This window comes from Petromyzon marinus, chromosome 70 (genome assembly GCF_048934315.1).
Source record: "Petromyzon marinus isolate PM22_M1 ecotype Great Lakes invasive population chromosome 70, UKy_Petmar_22M1.pri1.0, whole genome shotgun sequence".
Taxonomy (NCBI): Eukaryota; Metazoa; Chordata; class Hyperoartia; order Petromyzontiformes; family Petromyzontidae; genus Petromyzon; species Petromyzon marinus.
In genome coordinates, this window is record NC_133736.1 from 3924343 (window position 1) to 3943330 (window position 18988).

Below are 18988 nucleotides of genomic sequence, written 5' to 3' on the forward strand. Positions count from 1 at the left end.
CCCGACCCTGACGACGCCTGCTGCTGCTGTATATTTGAAGTCTGCGTCTCACTCTCCCTCCGTGTTCGCGTGGATTTTTCTCCGGGTCCTCCCGGTTTCCCCCCCCCCCCCACTCTTTCACATTTAGAATCAACATCACGGCGTTTAGAGTACTGCACTGTACGTATTTGGCTACTCATAAATTTCCACACGATGATGATGGTGATGATGATTACGCTGTGTAACAAATTTATTTATTTTTTTGTCCCTTGGTAGTAAGTGTTATTTTCTTAATTACTTATGCCTCACAGGTACAGAAAGTGGCTATTATTCCACCACAAACCTTGGCTTTTGTGACCAGGACAGTGATATTTTGAAACGTACCTCTTCACAATGAGAACACGTGGCGTGCATTTGTGTGTCATTCCTTCACGTAAAGTCCTGGTCACAGAAGCAAAGTTTGTGGGGATATAAATAGCCACTTTCTATACTTGTTAGGCTTAAGCAATTACGAAACAACACTTACTACCCAGGAATTAAAAAAAAATGTGTTACACAGTGTCATCCGCCACTTTTCTTGAGCTGCTATTTGTGACAGCCAGGCGTGGTCGCTTCTGAAAAAGATCTCCGACTTACACCCTGGTGAAAAAAAATAAAATAGCTGTAGTCTTGATTTGAAGCTTTCGTGACTGCTGGAGTCCCATTCTCTCTGGTTATTTCCGGTAAAGTCACCGCGTAGTAGGTAGAAATAAAATAACAAAAGAAAAAAAACGACGTTTCGGTCACAACGCAAAGCGACCGTCTTCAGGTGAAGACGGACAGAAAATAGCTGTATATACAGGGACGTGCTCCACAAAAATGGTTAACACTTCTGCTGAGAATTTGCAACAATGACCATCAATAAATGTTGTGCCTTCAGGCTCTCTGCTAGACCACCTGGAGATTATTCCAGGCGCGTTGTTGTTGTTGTTGACAACGATGGCGAACAAGTGGGGGACTATTTGACTTTTTGAAGCTATTCATTTTAAATTCGTTATGTTTACATTTCTCTTTCCATTAATAAATGATAGTCCCACGTAAGTGTTAACATTTTTTGAAGCACTCTGTACAACACTTTACACTACACACTATACACTACACTACACACTATACAATACACTACACACTACACTATACACTGCACTATACATTGCACTATACACTACACTATACACTGCTGTATACACTGCACTATACACTACACAGTATACACTGCATTATACACTACACACTATACAATACACTATACACTGCACTATACACTACACACTATACACTGCACTATACACTACACAATATACAATACACTATACACTACACACTATACACTACATACTATACACTGCAACTACACACTGCACTACACGCTATACAATACACTACACTATACACTGCACTATACACTGCACTATACACTACACTATACACAGCACTATACATTACACACTATACACTACACCACTATACACTATACACTACACTAAACACTACTATACACTACACTACTATACACTATACACTACACACTATACACACTACACTATACACTGCTGTATACACTGCTGTATACAATACACTATACACTACACACTATACACTACATACTATACACTGCACTACACACTATACAATACACTACACTATACACTGCACTATACACTGCACTATACACTACACTATACACTGCACTATACACTACACACTACACTATACACTGCTGTATACACTGCACTATACACTACACACTATACACTACATACTATACACTGCACTACACACTGCACTTCACACTACACACTGCACTATACACTACACACTACACTATACACTGCTGTATACACTGCACTATACACTACACACTATACACTGCACTATACACTATACACTACACACTATACACTGCACTATACACTACACACTATACACTACACTATACACTACACACTATACACTGCACTATACACTGCACCATATACACTACACTATACACTACACACTGTACACTGAACTATACACTACACACTATACAATACACTACACTACACACTATACACTACACTATACACTACATACTATATACTACACTATACACTACACACTGCACTATATAGTACACTGTACACCACACACTATACACTACACTACTATACACTACACTACTATATACTATACACTACACCATACACTACACACTATACACTGCACTATACACTACACTATACACTGCACTATACACTACACACTATACACTGCACTACACACTACTATACACTACACTATACACTACACGATACACTACACACTATACACACTACACTATACACTGCTGTATACACTGCACTATACACTACACACTATACACTGCACTATACACCACGCACTATACACTACACTATACACTACACACTATACAATACACTACACTATACACTACACACTATACACTACACTACACTATACACTACACACTATACACTACACTATACACTACACAATACATTACACACTATACACACTACACTATACACTTCTGTATACACTGCAATTTACAATATACTATACACTACTATACACTATACACTACACTAAACACTACTATACACTACACTACTATACACTATACACTACACACTATACACACTACACTATACACTGCACTATACACTACACTATACACTACAATATATGCAGGGTGCTTCAAAAATGTTTTTAAAACTTCTGAGAATTTGCAACAACAACAACGCCACCCAATGGATGTTGTCCCCCCAGGGCTCTGGTAGAACAGCTGGATAGATTCCAGGCATGTGTTGTTGTTGTTGTTGACAACGATGGCGAACAAGCGGGAGACTCTTTGACTTTTTGAAGCTATTAACGTTACACTTGTTATCGTGTTACAGTGCAGAAGTATTATTATTATCCGTTCTTTCCCCCCATTAAAAACGATAGTCCCATGCAAGTGTTAACATGTTTTTGAAGCACGCTGTATTTTGTTTTGCTGGGGTGCTTTGTTTCTTAGATTTTGCGCTCCTATCGCGTTTAATCTTCCGTGTTGTTGTGACGTTTTGACAACCGTACCCCCCTAACCGGACACCTGTGGGGGTGGTGTGGGAGGGGAAAGAGCTTTATAACTCATCGGATTCCTCCAACAGTATAAATCAGTGCCGCGTGATCCTAGTAGCACAAGTAGCAGCAAATGCTACGGGATGATCCTAGTAGCACAAGTAGCAGCTAGCTACGGGGTGATCCTAGTTGCACAAGTAGCAGCAAATGCTACGGGATGATCCTAGTAGCACAAGTAGCAGCTAGCTACGGGATGATCCTAGTAGCACAAGTAGCAGCTAGCTACGGGATGATCCTAGTAGCACAAGTAGCAGCTAGCTACGGGATGATCCTAGTAGCACAAGTAGTAGCTAGCTACGGGATGATCCTAGTAGCACAAGTAGCAGCTAGCTACGGGATGATCCTAGTAGCACAAGTAGTAGCTAGCTACGGGGTGATCCTAGTAGCACAAGTAGTAGCTAGCTACGGGGTGATCCTAGTAGCACAAGTAGCAGCTAGCTACGGGATGATCCTAGTAGCACAAGTAGCAGCTAGCTACGGGGTGATCCTAGTAGCACAAGTAGCAGCTAGCTACGGGATGATCCTAGTAGCACAAGTAGTAGCTAGCTACGGCACGATCCTAGTAGCACAAGTTGCAGCTAGCTACGGGATGATCCTAGTAGCACAAGTAGCAGCTAGCTACGGGATGATCCTAGTAGCACAAGTAGTAGCTAGCTACGGGATGATCCTAGTAGCACAAGTAGTAGCTAGCTACGGGATGATCCTAGAAGCACAAGTCGCAGCTAGCTACGGGATGATCCTAGTAGCACAAGTAGTAGCTAGCTACGGCACGATCCTAGTAGCACAAGTAGCAGCTAGCTACGGGATGATCCTAGTAGCACAAGTAGCAGCTAGCTACGGGATGATCCTAGTAACACAAGTAGCAGCTAGCTACGGGATGATCCTAGTAGCACAAGTAGCAGCTAGCTACGGGATGATCCTAGTAGCACAAGTAGCAGCTAGCTACGGGATGATCCTAGTAGCACAAGTAGCAGCTAGCTACGGGGTGATCCTAGTAGCACAAGTAGCAGCGAGCTACGGGGTGATCCTAGTAGCACAAGTAGCAGCTAGCTACGGGATGATCCTAGTAGCACAAGTAGCAGCTAGCTACGGGATGATCCTAGTAGCACAAGTAGCAGCTAGCTACGGGATGATCCTAGTAGCACAACAGCTAGCTACGGGATGATCCTAGTAGCACAAGTAGTAGCTAGCTACGGGCCCCGCACTTTCAAGGGCCACCGCGCTAAACGCTTTCAAGCCATCTAATTCCGGTTCGGTGATCCTGCACTTTGCTCTATTACTATAGTACTATAGTACTGTACCGCCCTTGGACGTTTCACGAATGACCGGGGGTGTTTAAGGTTAGCGATTTGTCACATTATCTGGGCTGTGTCGCAAAATGAAAAATAAAATGACTTTACCGTGCAAGTTAAACATTTATGCGTTTTAATGTTAACGTGTTTATTTATTTATTTTTGGGCCCCCTTTGTAACATCATAGGGGCCGTTCATAAATGACGTCACGCACCTAGGGGGGGGGGCGGGGTCAGACATTTGTGACGATGTGTGACGAGGGGGGGGTGGGTTTGAGAAATGTGACGTCACATCAAAATGCGCAACTTTAAAGACAACACGTTCTACTTAAATAGACTTTTTAATACATGTTTTCTCCTACAACATCAGAGTGCAGCGCCACATTAAATACGCACGACAATGACAATAGTTTAAAGCGATTTGAAGCGTGTTTTATATATTTTTGGGGGGGGGGGGCAGAGCTTTGTGACGTCATATTTGAGGGGGGGTCTGACTTTTTGTGACGCCGTGTGACGAAGGGGGGGGGGGTTAAAAATCGTCCAAAATCGCGTGACGTCATTTATGGACGGCCCCGAACAGGCTGTAGGGGCAAGTGCTGTTAGCGAGTAGCGGCAGCACCTATACACAGACAAAGATCCCCCGTGTAGCCTCTAACAGGCTGTAGGGGCAAGTGCTGTTAGCGAGTAGCAGCAGCGCCTATACACAGACAAAGATCCCCCGTGTAGCCTCTAACAAGCTGTAGGGGCAAGTGCTGTTAGCGAGTAGCAGCACCTATACACAGACAAAGGTCCCCCGTGTAGCCTCTAACAGGCTGTAGGGGCAAGTGCTGTTAGCGAGCAGCGCCTGTGAAGGCTACCGGCGCTGTGGCACACGAGGGGGGTGGGTGGCCAGCAACCACGCCCGGCCGCCTTTGTCTCTCCCCCAGTGGCGATGTTCACTACACAACCGCAGCGGGTAACTCGTTTGAGGCTGAGCCGACCTAGGGGAGGCCCAGGACCGGTGTTTTAAGAAATATATTTTGCACCCTTTCAATAGGCGCTGCTTCCTCGCTAACAGCACTTTGCCTCGGTTGGAAGCTTTCGTGACTGCAGCAATTACTCTGTGTTTTTTTCGGTAAAGTCACGTATAGATAAGAAATATTTTATTTTATGTTATCGAACCAAGTCTGATCCGTCTCTACGGGGAGGTATAAGGTTTGTTTTTGTCTTTGTGTTGTCTTGTGTTACGTTGTCTCTGCTGGTGTATCTGCCTTTGTGTCTGGGCGTGGATGTGCGTCTCTGTGCTCTCTCTCTGCCTGTGTGTGAGTCTTGGTGTTTTTGAGTGCTGGCTGCTGCGCACCACTTTGCTCCATTCATACCTCATGCTAATATGTCCCATTGTCTCTCAGCCTTACCTTCTCTGCCTATTTAAGGCGATTGCACTGCGTGCTTGCCACTGTGCTGGCTCGCTCTACCCGAATGTCTATGTGTGTGTGTGTGTGCGCGGTCTGTATTTTAAATTTCATACTTAACTTGCAATTTAGCAATCTTTGAAATAACGTAATCAACCAGGCTATGCGTTAATTGTGTTTTGACCGACCGTCTGCGTTGCTTTATATGGTTTCCAAATTCTGCTAAACCCTGTTTGTTTGGTATGCTTCTCTCTCTGTGTCCCCTGTTATGTCTGTGTTAATTCTAGATTTAAAGCTTTCGTGACTGCTAGGATCCATACTCTTTGGTTCTATTGGGTAAAGTCACGTAGGTGAAAATAAAATAACAAAAAAATTAACAAAAAATCACGACGTTTCGGCCACAACACAAGCGGCCTTCATCAGGTGACAGTCTCGTCCCTTCACCTGATGAAGGCCGCTTGTGTTGTGGCCGAAACGTCGTGATTTTTTGTTAATTTTTTTGTTATTTTATTTTTACCTACGTTACTTTACCCAATAGAACCAAATAGTATGTCTGTGTTAGTTCCCCCTACTTGGGTGTCATCTGAGGTTATGTGTTTCCCCTCTCTCGTAAATTTAGCTCTTCTGTACCTGATGATGGCTGCTTGTTTTGCAACCGAAACGTCGTATGCTATGCTATCATTTTATTTTATTATTTCTTATTCATACGTGACTTTACCGAAAAAAAACAAAGAGCACTTTGCCTTTTGACGGCTGTGTGGAGTTCCGCCCTTAGGTCAACACCGCCCCCGAGTGGTCAAACCGGGGACATCACCACGCATACAGGGTCACGTGCAGAAGTCACAACAACAACAACGACGTGTCAACAACAGCAACATACCGTGTTCGCACATACCCAGTATTGTTGCACAGCCGTTTCAATGCGGGCACAAATAAAATAATGTGTTGTCTATTTTGTTTGTGTTTCTCTCGCTTGTGATGGGACTTTGTAGGATGAACGTTGAGGTTTATAAGGGGCACACGGGGTGACCGATATGGTCTGAGTTGGCCTGTAATAAGGCAGGGCACTGATAAGGGGTTCACAGCTATGTAGCAGTGTATGGTGTAGGGTATAGTAGTGTATAGTGTAGTGTATGGTGTAGTGTATAGTGTAGGGTATAGTAGTGCATGGTGTAGTGTATAGTGTAGTGTCTAGTAGTGTATGATGTATTGTATAGTAGTGTATAGTGTAGTGTCTAGTAGTGTATGGTGTAGTGCATAGTAGTGTATGGTGTAGTGTATAGTGTAGTGTATAGTAGTGTATAGTGTAGTGTATGGAGTAGTGTATAGTGTAGTGTATATTAGTGTATGGTGTAGTGTCTAGTAGTGTATAGTATAGTGTATAGAGTAGTGTGTAGTAGTGTATGGTGTAGTGTATAGGATGAACGTTGAGATTTATAAGGGGCACGGGGTGACTCATACGGTCTGAATTGGTCTGTAATAAGGTAGGGCACTGATAAAGTGTTGACAGGTGTGCTATACTGAAGCAGGTCCGTTGCCCGAAACGTCACCTCCTGTTGCGCAATGCGACCTGAAGCAGGTTCGTTACCCGAAACGTCGCCTCCTGTTGAGCCGTCAAAAGGTTCCGGGTCGGACGCGATGTGTCCTGAAGCAGGGTGGTTGCCCGAAACGTCGTCTCCGTTTTGCGCAGCGTGTCCTGCAGCTGGGTTCGTTGCCCGAAACGTCGCCTCCTGTTTCACCCGTGAAAAAGGTTCCGGGTACGGACGGTGCTCCGCGCCTCCCCGAGTCGCTCGGGCAAAGAGCCTCAGGTAACGCGGGCGCCTTTCGTGGGATCTCGTCTGCGTCTGACGTTTTAATTTCAACGAAACAACCATACCCCCCCTACCGCCCCACGTTTACTAAGACACAACAAGAGCGTTTACTACGCTCATGAGTATATTGTTATTGTTGTTATTATCGTTATAATTTAAATTGTGATTGTTATTAAGAGACGCCAATAAAACCCGCGGGGCCACCGATCAGTACGGGCCTAACTAGGCCCAAGGCTTGTGAAGGTGCTCGTCTGCATCTGGGGTTTTTAATGAAAAGTTTTTAAACCACGTTTACTAAGACACAAAAAGAGCGTTATTTACGTCTCGCGAGTATGTTATTATCGTTATAATTTAAATTGTGATCGTTATTAAGAGATGCGACCCGCGGGGCCACAGATAGGCACGGGCCTACTAGGCCCAAGGCTTTTGAAAGTCTCGTCAGCGTCTACAGTTTTTATCTAAACAATTTAAACCACGTTTATTAAGACACAAAAAAGAGCGTTAAATACAGCTCGCGAGTATCTTATTGTTATAATTTACATTTTGATCGTTCTTAAAAGATGTGAATAAAACTCGAAGGCGACGGCGATCGATTCGGGCATACTAGGCCCAAGGCTTTTGAAGGCCTCGTCTGCGTCCAGAGTTTTAATCGATTGTTAAACCACGTTTATTGAGACACAACAAGAGCGTTTAATACGTCTCACGAGTATCTTATCGTTATTATTATCGTCATAATTTAAATTGTGATCGTTATTAAGAGATGCGAATAAAACCCGATTAGTCGGCCGATCGGGCCTACTAGGTCCAAGGCTTTTGAGTGTCTCGTCTGCGTCCAGTTTTAATTACTTAAAAAAACCCGCCACGCTTATTAAGACACAACAAGAGCGTCGAATACGTCTCCCGAGTATATTATTGTTATTAGAATTTAAGTTGTGATCGTTATTAAGAGATGCGACTAAAACCCGAAGTGTCGGCCTATCGTTACGGGCCTACTAGGCCCAAGGCTTCTCCAGGCGATCGCGTTTAAACTTTTAAATCGCTATAATCGCCGTATGTCGAATGATTGTTTGTTGTTAGTGTTTTTGTGTAATTGTATTCGGTAATCCGCTGTTCAAAAGTGTTTAAGCTTCGTGTTATTAGTAAGTGGTGCCGGGGCCTCCCCTAGGTCAACTCGGCCTCAAATGAGTACCTGGCGCTGCTGTGATGAGTAAACATCAGCCACTGGGGGAGAGACAAAGGCGGCCGGGCGTGGTGGTGCCACAGCACCGGTAGCCTTCACAGGCGCTGCTCGCTAACAGCACTTGCCCCTACAGCCTGTTAGAGGCTACACGGGGGACCTTTGTCTGTGTATAGGTGCTGCTGCTACTCGCTAACAGCACTTGCCCCTACAGTCTGTTAGAGGCTACACGGGGGATCTTTGTCTGTGTATAGGTGCTGCTGCTACTCGCTAACATCACTTGCCCCTACAGCCTGTTAGAGGCTACACGGGGGATCTTTGTCTGTGTATAGGTGCTGTTGCTACTTGCTAACAGCACTTGCCCCTACAGCCTGTTAGAGGCTACACGGGGGATCTTTGTGTATAGGTGCTGCTGCTACTCGCTAACAGCACTTGCCCCTACAGCTTGTTAGAGGCTACACGGGGGATCTTTGTCTGTGTATAGGTGCTGCTGCTACTCGCTAACAGCACTTGCCCTTACAGCCTGTTAGAGGCTACACGGGGGATCTTTGTCTGTGTATAGGTGCTGCTGCTACTCGCTAACAACACTTGCCCCTAGAGCCTGTTAGACGCTACACGGGGGATCTTTGTATCTTTGTTGAAAGTGAACTTTGAAAAGCCACAGGGCACTTCAGGTCGTGAATTACGTTTTGGTGTCCTTTATTGAACCAGGTGAGACCCCCCCCCCCACCGAGATTCACCGTCTCTTGTGAGTGACGGCCTTCATTTAACCTGGTCACGTGCCGTCATTACCTTGCCGTCATCATATTGCGTCCCACCGTGTCCCCACGTGTGTCTCCATTCCTCGCCGTGTCTCCCCGCGTGTCCCCGTGTCTCAACGTTTGTTCCTGTGTCTCTTCCGTGTATCCCCGTGTGTCCCCGTGTCTCTCCCCGTCTCGCCGTGTCGCCCCGTGTTGTCCCCGTCTCCCCGTGTCTCGCCGTGTCGCTCCGTGTCTCCCCGTGTCTCTCCGTGTCTCTGCGCGTCTCCCCGTGTCTCGCCGTGTCGCTCCGTGTCTCCCCGTGTCTCGCCGTGTCGCTCCGTGTCTCTCCGTGTCTCCCCGTGTCTCCCCGTGTCTCCCCGTGTCTCGCCGTGTCTCCCCGTCTTGTCCCCATCTCTCCGTGTCTCTGCGCGTCTCGCCGTGTCTCCCCGTGTCTCCCCGTGTCTCCCCGTGTCTCCCCGTGTGTCCCCCCCGTGTGTCTCCCCGTGTCTCCCCGCGTCTCCCCGTGTCTCCCCGTGTGTCCCCCCCGTGTGTCTCCCCCCGCGTCTCCAGGTGCGTGTCGCCATGGGGAGGAGACGCTCGCGCAGCGACGAGAGACGCGGACACCGAGGAGAGAAGCCCAAGGGCCGCTCGCACGGACGGCACGACAGGCACGGAGACGCGTCGGGGAGACACGGGGGGGGGGAGACGCACGGGGAGACACGGGGGGGGGGGGAGACGCGTCGGGGAGACACGGGGGGGGGGGGAGACGCGTCGGGGAGACACGGGGGGGGGGGGCGGAGACGCACGGGGAGACACGGGGGGGGGTGGAGACGCGTCGGGGAGACACGGGGGGGGGGGGCGGAGACGCACGGGGAGAGACGCCGGGAGACGTGGGGAGACGCACGGGGAGACGGACGGGGAGACACGGGGAGACACGCAGAGACACGGAGAGACGGACGGGGAGACATGGGGAGACATGGGGAGATGGACGGGGAGGAATGGGGAGACACGCAGAGACACGGAGAGACGGACGGGGAGACGCACGGGGAGACGCACGAGGAGATGGACGGGGAGGAATGGGGAGACACGGGGAGACACGGGGAGACACGGGGAGATGGACGGGGAGAAATGGGGAGACACGGGTAGACACATGGGGAGACACGGGGAGATGGACGGGGAGACACAGGGTGACACGGGGAGACACGGGGAGATGGACGGGGAGGAATGGGGAGACACGGGGAGATGGACGGGGAGGAATGGGGAGACACGGGGAGACACGGGGAGACACGGGGAGATGGACGGGGAGGAATGGGGAGACACGGGGAGACACGGGGAGATGGACGGGGAGGAATGGGGTGACACGGGGAGACACAGGGTGACACAGGGTGACACAGGGAGACACAGGGAGACACGAGGTGACACGGGGTGACACAGGGAGACACACGGGGAGACACACGGGGAGACACACGGGGAGACACATGGGGAGACACAGGGTGACACAGTGAGACACATGGGGAGAGACACGGGGTGACACGGGGAGACATGGGGAGACACGGGGAGACACAGGGTGACACGGGGAGACACGGGGAGACACACGGGGTGACACGGGGTGACATGGGGAGACACGGGGAGACATCGGGTGACACGGGGAGACACACGAGGAGACACAGGGTGACAGGTGATGACACGGGGAGACACGGGGAGACACGGGGAGACACACGGGGAGACACAAGGAGACACCGGGTGACACGGGGAGACACGGGGAGACACGGGGAGACGCACGGGGAGACGCACGGGGAGACACAGGGTGACAGGTGGTGACACGGGGTGACACGGGGAGACACAGGGTGACACAGGGTGACACAGCGAGACACGGGGAGACACACGGGGTGACACGGGGTGACATGGGGAGACACGGGGAGACGCACGGGGAGACACGGGGTGACACGGGGTGACACGGGGAGACACGGGGAGACACGGGGAGACACGGGGAGACACGGGGTGACACGGGGTGACACGGGGAGACACGGGGTGACACGGGGAGACACGGGGTGACACGGGGAGACACGGGGAGACACAGCGAGACACGGGGAGACACACGGGGTGACACGGGGAGACACGGGGAGACACGTGGGGGATGTGGACGGAAGGGCAGACATGGGGAGGCAAGGGGAGACACAGAGAACAAGGTTGACGATGCTGCTGCTGATGATGATGATGCTGATGACGACGCTGATGATGCTGCTGCTGATGACGACGCTGATGATGATGCTGCTGATAATAATGATAACACTGATGATGCTGATGATGATGCTGCTGCTGCTGACGACGCTGACGTTGCTGCTGTTGACGACGCTGATGATGATGCTGCTGATGATGACGCTGCTGATGATGACGCTGCTGATGATGACGCTGCTGATAACGATGCTGATGATGACGATGACACTGAGATTGCTGATGATGATGCTGCTGCTGATAATGCTACTGCTGATGACGATGATACTGACAATTGCCGCTGATGATGCTGATGATGTTGCCGATGATGCTGATGCTGCTGCTGATAATGATGATGACACTGACAATGCTGATGACGACGCCGATGAAGCTGCTGCAACTGACGATGTTGACGATGATGTTGTTAATAATGCTGCTGATAATGATGATGACGCTGACGATGCTGATAATGATGATGATACTGACGACGATGACAACGCTTCTGATGATGACGACGACGCCGATGAAGCTGCTGCTGATGACGATGCAACTGACGATGTTGACGATGATGCTGCTGACAATGATGACGACGATCAGACTGACAATGCTGCTGATAATGATGATGATGATGCCGACGTCGCCGCCGCCACAGACGCCGCCGCTCGTCCAGCAGCAGCAGCTCCACCTCCTCCTCCTCCTCCTCGTCGCCGTCGTCGCGCCACGCCTCCTCCTCCTCCTCCTCGAGCTCCCGCTCCCCCGCGTCGTCGTCGTCACGGCGACGCCACGGCCACCACCGTCACCACGACGACCGTCACCACGACCGCCGGCACCGGAGGCCGCGGCACGACCGCCGTTCCCCCCGTTCCTCCCGTTCCCGAGGGCGGGAACGGGAGGAACCGCGGGAACGCCGGGAACGCCGGGAACGCCGGGAGGAGCGCTCGCACAGGAGGTGGGGACGCCGCGGAGGTGGCGTCGCCGTGGCGACCGTCGTCATCGTCGTCACCGTGGTCACCGTCACCGTCGCCGTCACCGCCGCCATCACCGCTGTCACCGCCGCAGTCACCGCCATCGCCACAGCCACCACAGCCACCGCAGCCACCACCACAGCCACCACCGTCACCATCACCACCGCTGCCGTCACCGCCGCAGTCACCGCCATCGCCGCAGCCACCACAGCCACCACCGTCACCACCACCACCGCCGCCGTCACCGCCGTTGTCACCACTCCCACCACCGGCCCTGCCGTCACCGCTGCCACCCTCGCCACCGCCACCACTCCCACCACTCCCACCACTCCCACCACTCCCACCACTGCCACCACTCCCACCACTCCCACCACCGCCACCACTCCCACCACTCCCACCACTCCCACCACTGCCACCACTCCCACCACTCCCACCACTCCCACCACTGTCACCACTCCCACCACTGCCACCACTCCCACCACTGCCACCACTCCCACCACTGTCACCACCGCCACCACTCCCACCACTCCCACCACTGTCACCACTCCCACCACTCCCACCACTCCCACCACTCCCACCACCGCCACCACTCCCACCACTCCCACCACTCCCACCACTGCCACCACTCCCACCACTCCCACCACTCCCACCACTGTCACCACTCCCACCACTGTCACCACTCCCACCACTCCCACCACTCCCACCACTCCCACCACTGTCACCACTCCCACCACTCCCACCACTCCCACCACTCCCACCACTGTCACCACTGTCACCACTGCCACCACTCCCACCACTCCCACCACTCCCACCACTGTCACCACTCCCACCACTCCCACCACTCCCACCACTCCCACCACTCCCACCACTGTCACCACCGCCACCACCGCCACCGTCGTCATTTTCACCACCGTCACCGTCACCGCCACCGTCACCGCCATCACTGCCACCGTCATCGCTGCCATCGTCAACGTCGTCACCACTGTCACTGCCACCGTCGCCATGATCATCATTGCCACCACTATCACAACCGTCACCGTTGCTACCATCACCAGCGGCGTGACCACCATCGGTAGTGTGTGTGTGTGTGATCCCGTGTGTGTGTGATCCCGTGTGTGTGTGATCCCGTGTGCTCGTGATCCCGTGCTCGTGATCCCGTGCGTGTGATCCCGTGCGTGTGATCCCGTGCGTGTGATCTCGTGCGTGTGATCCCGTGCGTGTGATCTCGTGCGTGTGATCCCGTGCGTGTGATTCTGTGCGTGTGATCCCGTGCGTGTGATCTCGTGCGTGTGATCCCGTGCGTGTGATCTCGTGCGTGTGATCCCGTGCGTGTGATCCCGTGCGTGTGATCCCGTGCGTGTGATCCCGTGCTCGTGATCCCGTGCGTGTGATCCCGTATAGGTGTGTGTGATCCCGTGCGTGTGATCCCGTGTGTGTGATCCCGTGTGTGTGTGATCCCGTGTGTGTGTGATCCCGTGTGTGTGTGATCCCGTGTGTGTGTGATCCCGTGTGTGTGTGATCCCGTGTGTGTGTGATCCCGTGCGTGTGATCCCGTGCGTGTGATCCCGTGCGTGTGATCCCGTGCTCGTGATCCCGTGCGTGTGATCCCGTGCTCGTGATCCCGTGCGTGTGATCCCGTGCATGTGATCCCGTGCGTGTGATCCCGTGCTCGTGATCCTGTGCGATAGATCCCGTGCTCGTGATCCCGTGCGATAGATCCCGTGCTTGTGATCCCGTGCTCGTGATCCCGTGCGTGTGATCCCGTGCGTGTGATCCCGTGCGTGTGATCCCGTATGGGTGTGTGTGTGAGATTCTGTGTGGTGCTGCAATGTTGTGGTGGGCAGTGCCGTGGGGGGAGGGCCAATTCCGATTGGCCATTCCCCTCATGGCGTCTGTGACCACCACAGCGGCCGAATGGGGGATCTGGACGGGTGCGCTGGGGCTGGTGACCCCTCCACCTTCGATTAATTACCACAAAATCACGACTGAAAAATGTAATTAATGAGCTTGTGGCGGAGGCCACGGGGGGAAAGGCGTCTATGACGTCTCCTGGCCAAACCCCATTTGGCGGAGCCAGGAGACTGAATCCTTACCCGGGTGCGGTCAAGGGATGGCTCCCTATTGCTCAACCACGTTATGTATGCCGATGATCTGGTGATTGCTGCTCACTCGGAGGAGGAGTTGGAGACGCTGCTGCTGAACCTGCAGCTTGCCACCAAGAGGTGGGGCCTTACCATCAGCCCCACCAAAACTAAGCACCTGTCTGGGTATTTTGTACCATTGGACACTCCACACCCACAACTTCCAATTCGTGATGGGGCAGTTGTGGAGAGAGTGGAGAGTTTCCCATACCTGGGCAGTGTGCTTATGACCGGCTCCGGTTTAACAGCAGAGGTCTCACTCCGAATCAGTCGAGCGGCAATATCTTTTCATCGGTTGTGTAACGCTGTGTGTGATTCTGTGTGTGTGTGATTCTGTGTGTGTGTGTGATTCTGTGTGTGTGTCATTCTGTGTGACTCTTGTGTGCGTGTGATTGATTCTGTGTGTGTGTGTCATTCTGTGTGTGTCATTCTGTGTGTGTGTCATTCTGTGTGTGTGTGATTCTGTGTGTGTGTGTGTGATTCTGTGTGTGTGTCATTCTGTGTGTGTCATTCTGTGTGTGTGTGATTCTGTGTGTGTGTGTCATTCTGTGTGTGTGTCTGATTCTGTGTGTGTGTCATTCTGTGTGTGTGTGATTCTGTGTGTGTGTGTGTGATTCTGTGTGTGTGTCTGATTCTGTGTGTGTGTCTGATTCTGTGTGTGTGTGATTCTGTGTGTGTGTGATTCTGTGTGTGTGTCTGATTCTGTGTGTGTGTCTGATTCTGTGTGTGTGTGATTCTGTGTGTGTGTCATTCTGTGTGTGTGTGATTCTGTGTGTGTGTCTGATTCTGTGTGTGTGTCTGATTCTGTGTGTGTCTGATTCTGTGTGTGTGTCTGATTCTGTGTGTGTGACTGTGTGTGTGTGATTGATTCTGTGTGTGTGTGTCATTCTATGTGTGTGATTCTGTGTGTGTCTGATTCTGTGTGTGTGTGTCATTCTGTGTGTGTGATTCTGTGTGTGTGTGTGATTCTGTGTGTGTGTGTCTGATTCTGTGTGTGTGTGTGATTCTGTGTGTGTGTCATTCTGTGTGTGTGATTCTGTGTGTGTGTGTGTGATTCTGTGTGTGTGTCTGATTCTGTGTGTGTGTGTGATTCTGTGTGTGTGTCATTCTGTGTGTGTGATTCTGTGTGTGTGTGTGTGTGATTCTGTGTGTGTGTGTGTCATTCTGTGTGTGTGATTCTGTGTGTGTGTGTCATTCTGTGTGTGTCATTCTGTGTGTGTGTCATTCTGTGTGTGTGATTCTGTGTGTGTCTGATTCTGTGTGTGTGTGTGTGTTTCTGTGTGTGTGTGATTCTGTGTGTGTGTCTGATTCTGTGTGTGTGTGTGATTCTGTGTGTGTGTGATTCTGTGTGTGTGTGTCATTCTGTGTGTGTGTCTGATTCTGTGTGTGTCATTCTGTGTGTGTGTGTGATTCTGTGTGTGTGTGATTCTGTGTGTGTCATTCTGTGTGTGTGTGATTCTGTGTGTGTGTCTGATTCTGTGTGTGTGTCTGATTCTGTGTGTGTGTCTGATTCTGTGTGTGTGACTGTGTGTGTGATTGATTCTGTGTGTGTGTGTGTCATTCTATGTGTGTGATTCTGTGTGTGTGTCTGATTCTGTGTGTGTGTGTGATTCTGTGTGTGTGTCATTCTGTGTGTGTGATTCTGTGTGTGTGTCTGATTCTGTGTGTGTGTGTGATTCTGTGTGTGTGTCATTCTGTGTGTGTGATTCTGTGTGTGTGTGTGTGATTCTGTGTGTGTGTCTGATTCTGTGTGTGTGTGTGATTCTGTGTGTGTGTCATTCTGTGTGTGTGATTCTGTGTGTGTGTGATTCTGTGTGTGTGTCATTCTGTGTGTGTGTCATTCTGTGTGTGTGTCATTCTGTGTGTGTGTGATTCTGTGTGTGTGTGTCATTCTGTGTGTGTCATTCTGTGTGTGTGTCATTCTGTGTGTGTGATTCTGTGTGTGTCTGATTCTGTGTGTGTGTGATTCTGTGTGTGTGTGATTCTGTGTGTGTGTGATTCTGTGTGTGTGTGTCATTCTGTGTGTGTGTGTCTGATTCTGTGTGTGTCATTCTGTGTGTGTGTGATTCTGTGTGTGTGTGATTCTGTGTGTGTGTGATTCTGTGTGTGTGTCATTCTGTGTGTGTGTCATTCTGTGTGTGTGTCATTCTGTGTGTGTGATTCTGTGTGTGTCTGATTCTGTGTGTGTGTCATTCTGTGTGTGTGTGTGTGATTCTGTGTGTGTGTCTGATTCTGTGTGTGTGTGACTGTGTGTGTGTGATTGATTCTGTGTGTGTGATTCTGTGTGTGTGTGATTCTGTGTGTTTGTGTGATTCTGTGTGTGTGTCTGATTCTGTGTGTGTGTGATTCTGTGTGTGTGATTCTGTGTGTGTGTGTGATTCTGTGTGTGTGTGTGATTCTGTGTGTGTGTGATTCTGTGTGTGATTCTGTGTGTGTGTGATTCTGTGTGTGTGTGTCATTCTATGTGTGTGATTCTGTGTGTGTGTGTGATTCTGTGTGTGTGTGTGATTCTGTGTGTGTGATTCTGTGTGTGTCTGATTCTGTGTGTGTGTCATTCTGTGTGTGTGTGTGATTCTGTGTGTGTGTCATTCTGTGTGTGTGTGATTCTGTGTGTGTGTGATTGATTCTGTGTGTGTGTGTGATTCTGTGTGTGTGTGATTCTGTGTGTGTGTGATTGATTCTGTGTGTGTGTCTGATTCTGTGTGTGTGACTGTGTGTGTGATTCTGTGTGTGTGTCATTCTGTGTGTGTGATTCTGTGTGTGTGTCTGATTCTGTGTGTGTGTCATTCTGTGTGTGTGATTCTGTGTGTGTGTCTGATTCTGTGTGTGTGTGTGATCCCACGTCACAGCTCCCACTCTCGCCGGAAGCGGTCCTCCAGGAGCCGCAGCAGAGGGAGGAGGGAGCGCGATGAACGGAGGGGGAGGGAGCGGGGGGAGGGGAGGGAGCGGGGGGAGGGGAGGGAGCGGGGGGAGGGGAGGGGGCGGGGGGAGGGGAGGGGGCGGGAGGAGCCCGCGGTGCCCCCCAAGGAGCCCAAGGGGTGAGTCTTCCTTCCCCCGCTCCGTCACTCCCCACGCGCCCGCCACTTGTCTGCGTTTCGTTACGGCAGCCACCATCGCCACCATCACCACTACCACCACTACCATCACCACCATCACCATCATCACCACTACCACCACTACCATCACCACCACCACCATCACCATCATCACCACTACCACCATCATCACCATCACCACCACTACCATCACCACCACCATCGCCACCATCACCACTACCACCACTACCATCACCACCACCACCATCACCATCATCACCACTACCACCATCATCACCACTACCACCACTACCATCACCATCACCACCACTACCATCATCACCACTACCACCACTACCATCACCACCACCATCATCACCATCACCACCACTACCATCACCACCACCATCATCACCATCACCACCACTACCATCACCACCACCATCGCCATCATCACCACTACCACCACCATCATCACCACTACCACCATTATCACCACTACCATCACCACCACTACCATCATCACCACTACCACCATCATCACCACCACCATCATCACCACCACCATCATCACCACTACCACCATCACCACTACCACCATCATCACCACCACCACCATCACCACCATCATCACCACCACCATCATCACCACTACCACCATCACCACTACCACCATCATCACCACCACCATCACCACCACCATCACCACCACCATCACCACCATCACCACCACAATCATCACCACCACCATCATCGCCATCATCACCACTACCACCATCATCACCACTACCACCATCATCACCACTACCACCATCATCACCACTACCACAAGCATCACCACTACCACCATCATCACCACCATCACCATCATCACCACTACCACCATCATCACCACTACCACCATCATCACCACCACCACCATCACCACCACCATCACCACCATCATCACCACCATCACCACCACCATCACCACCACCACCATCATCACAACCACCACCACCATCATCACCACCACCATCATCACCACCATCACCATCATCACCACCACCATCACCACCACCACCACCATCACCACCACCACCACC

General features: G+C 50.9%; 1 protein-coding gene across 6 annotated transcripts in view; it reads left to right on the forward strand.

The window, feature by feature from the left end:
* Positions 1 to 7142: 7142 nt before the first annotated feature.
* LOC142906762 (uncharacterized) overlaps positions 7143 to 18988 on the forward strand; it is a 45894-nt gene continuing 34048 nt past the window's right edge. Inside the window, exons 1-4 of one of the 6 annotated variants that reach the window (XM_076055203.1) lie at positions 7143 to 7628; positions 10119 to 10216; positions 12415 to 12711; positions 17718 to 17906. In XM_076055203.1, the coding sequence (XP_075911318.1) occupies positions 10131 to 10216; positions 12415 to 12711; positions 17718 to 17906 (572 nt within the window). In that variant the 5' untranslated portion in view covers positions 7143 to 7628; positions 10119 to 10130. The other 5 variants (XM_076055202.1, XM_076055204.1, XM_076055206.1 and 2 more) reach the window with 5 other exon arrangements.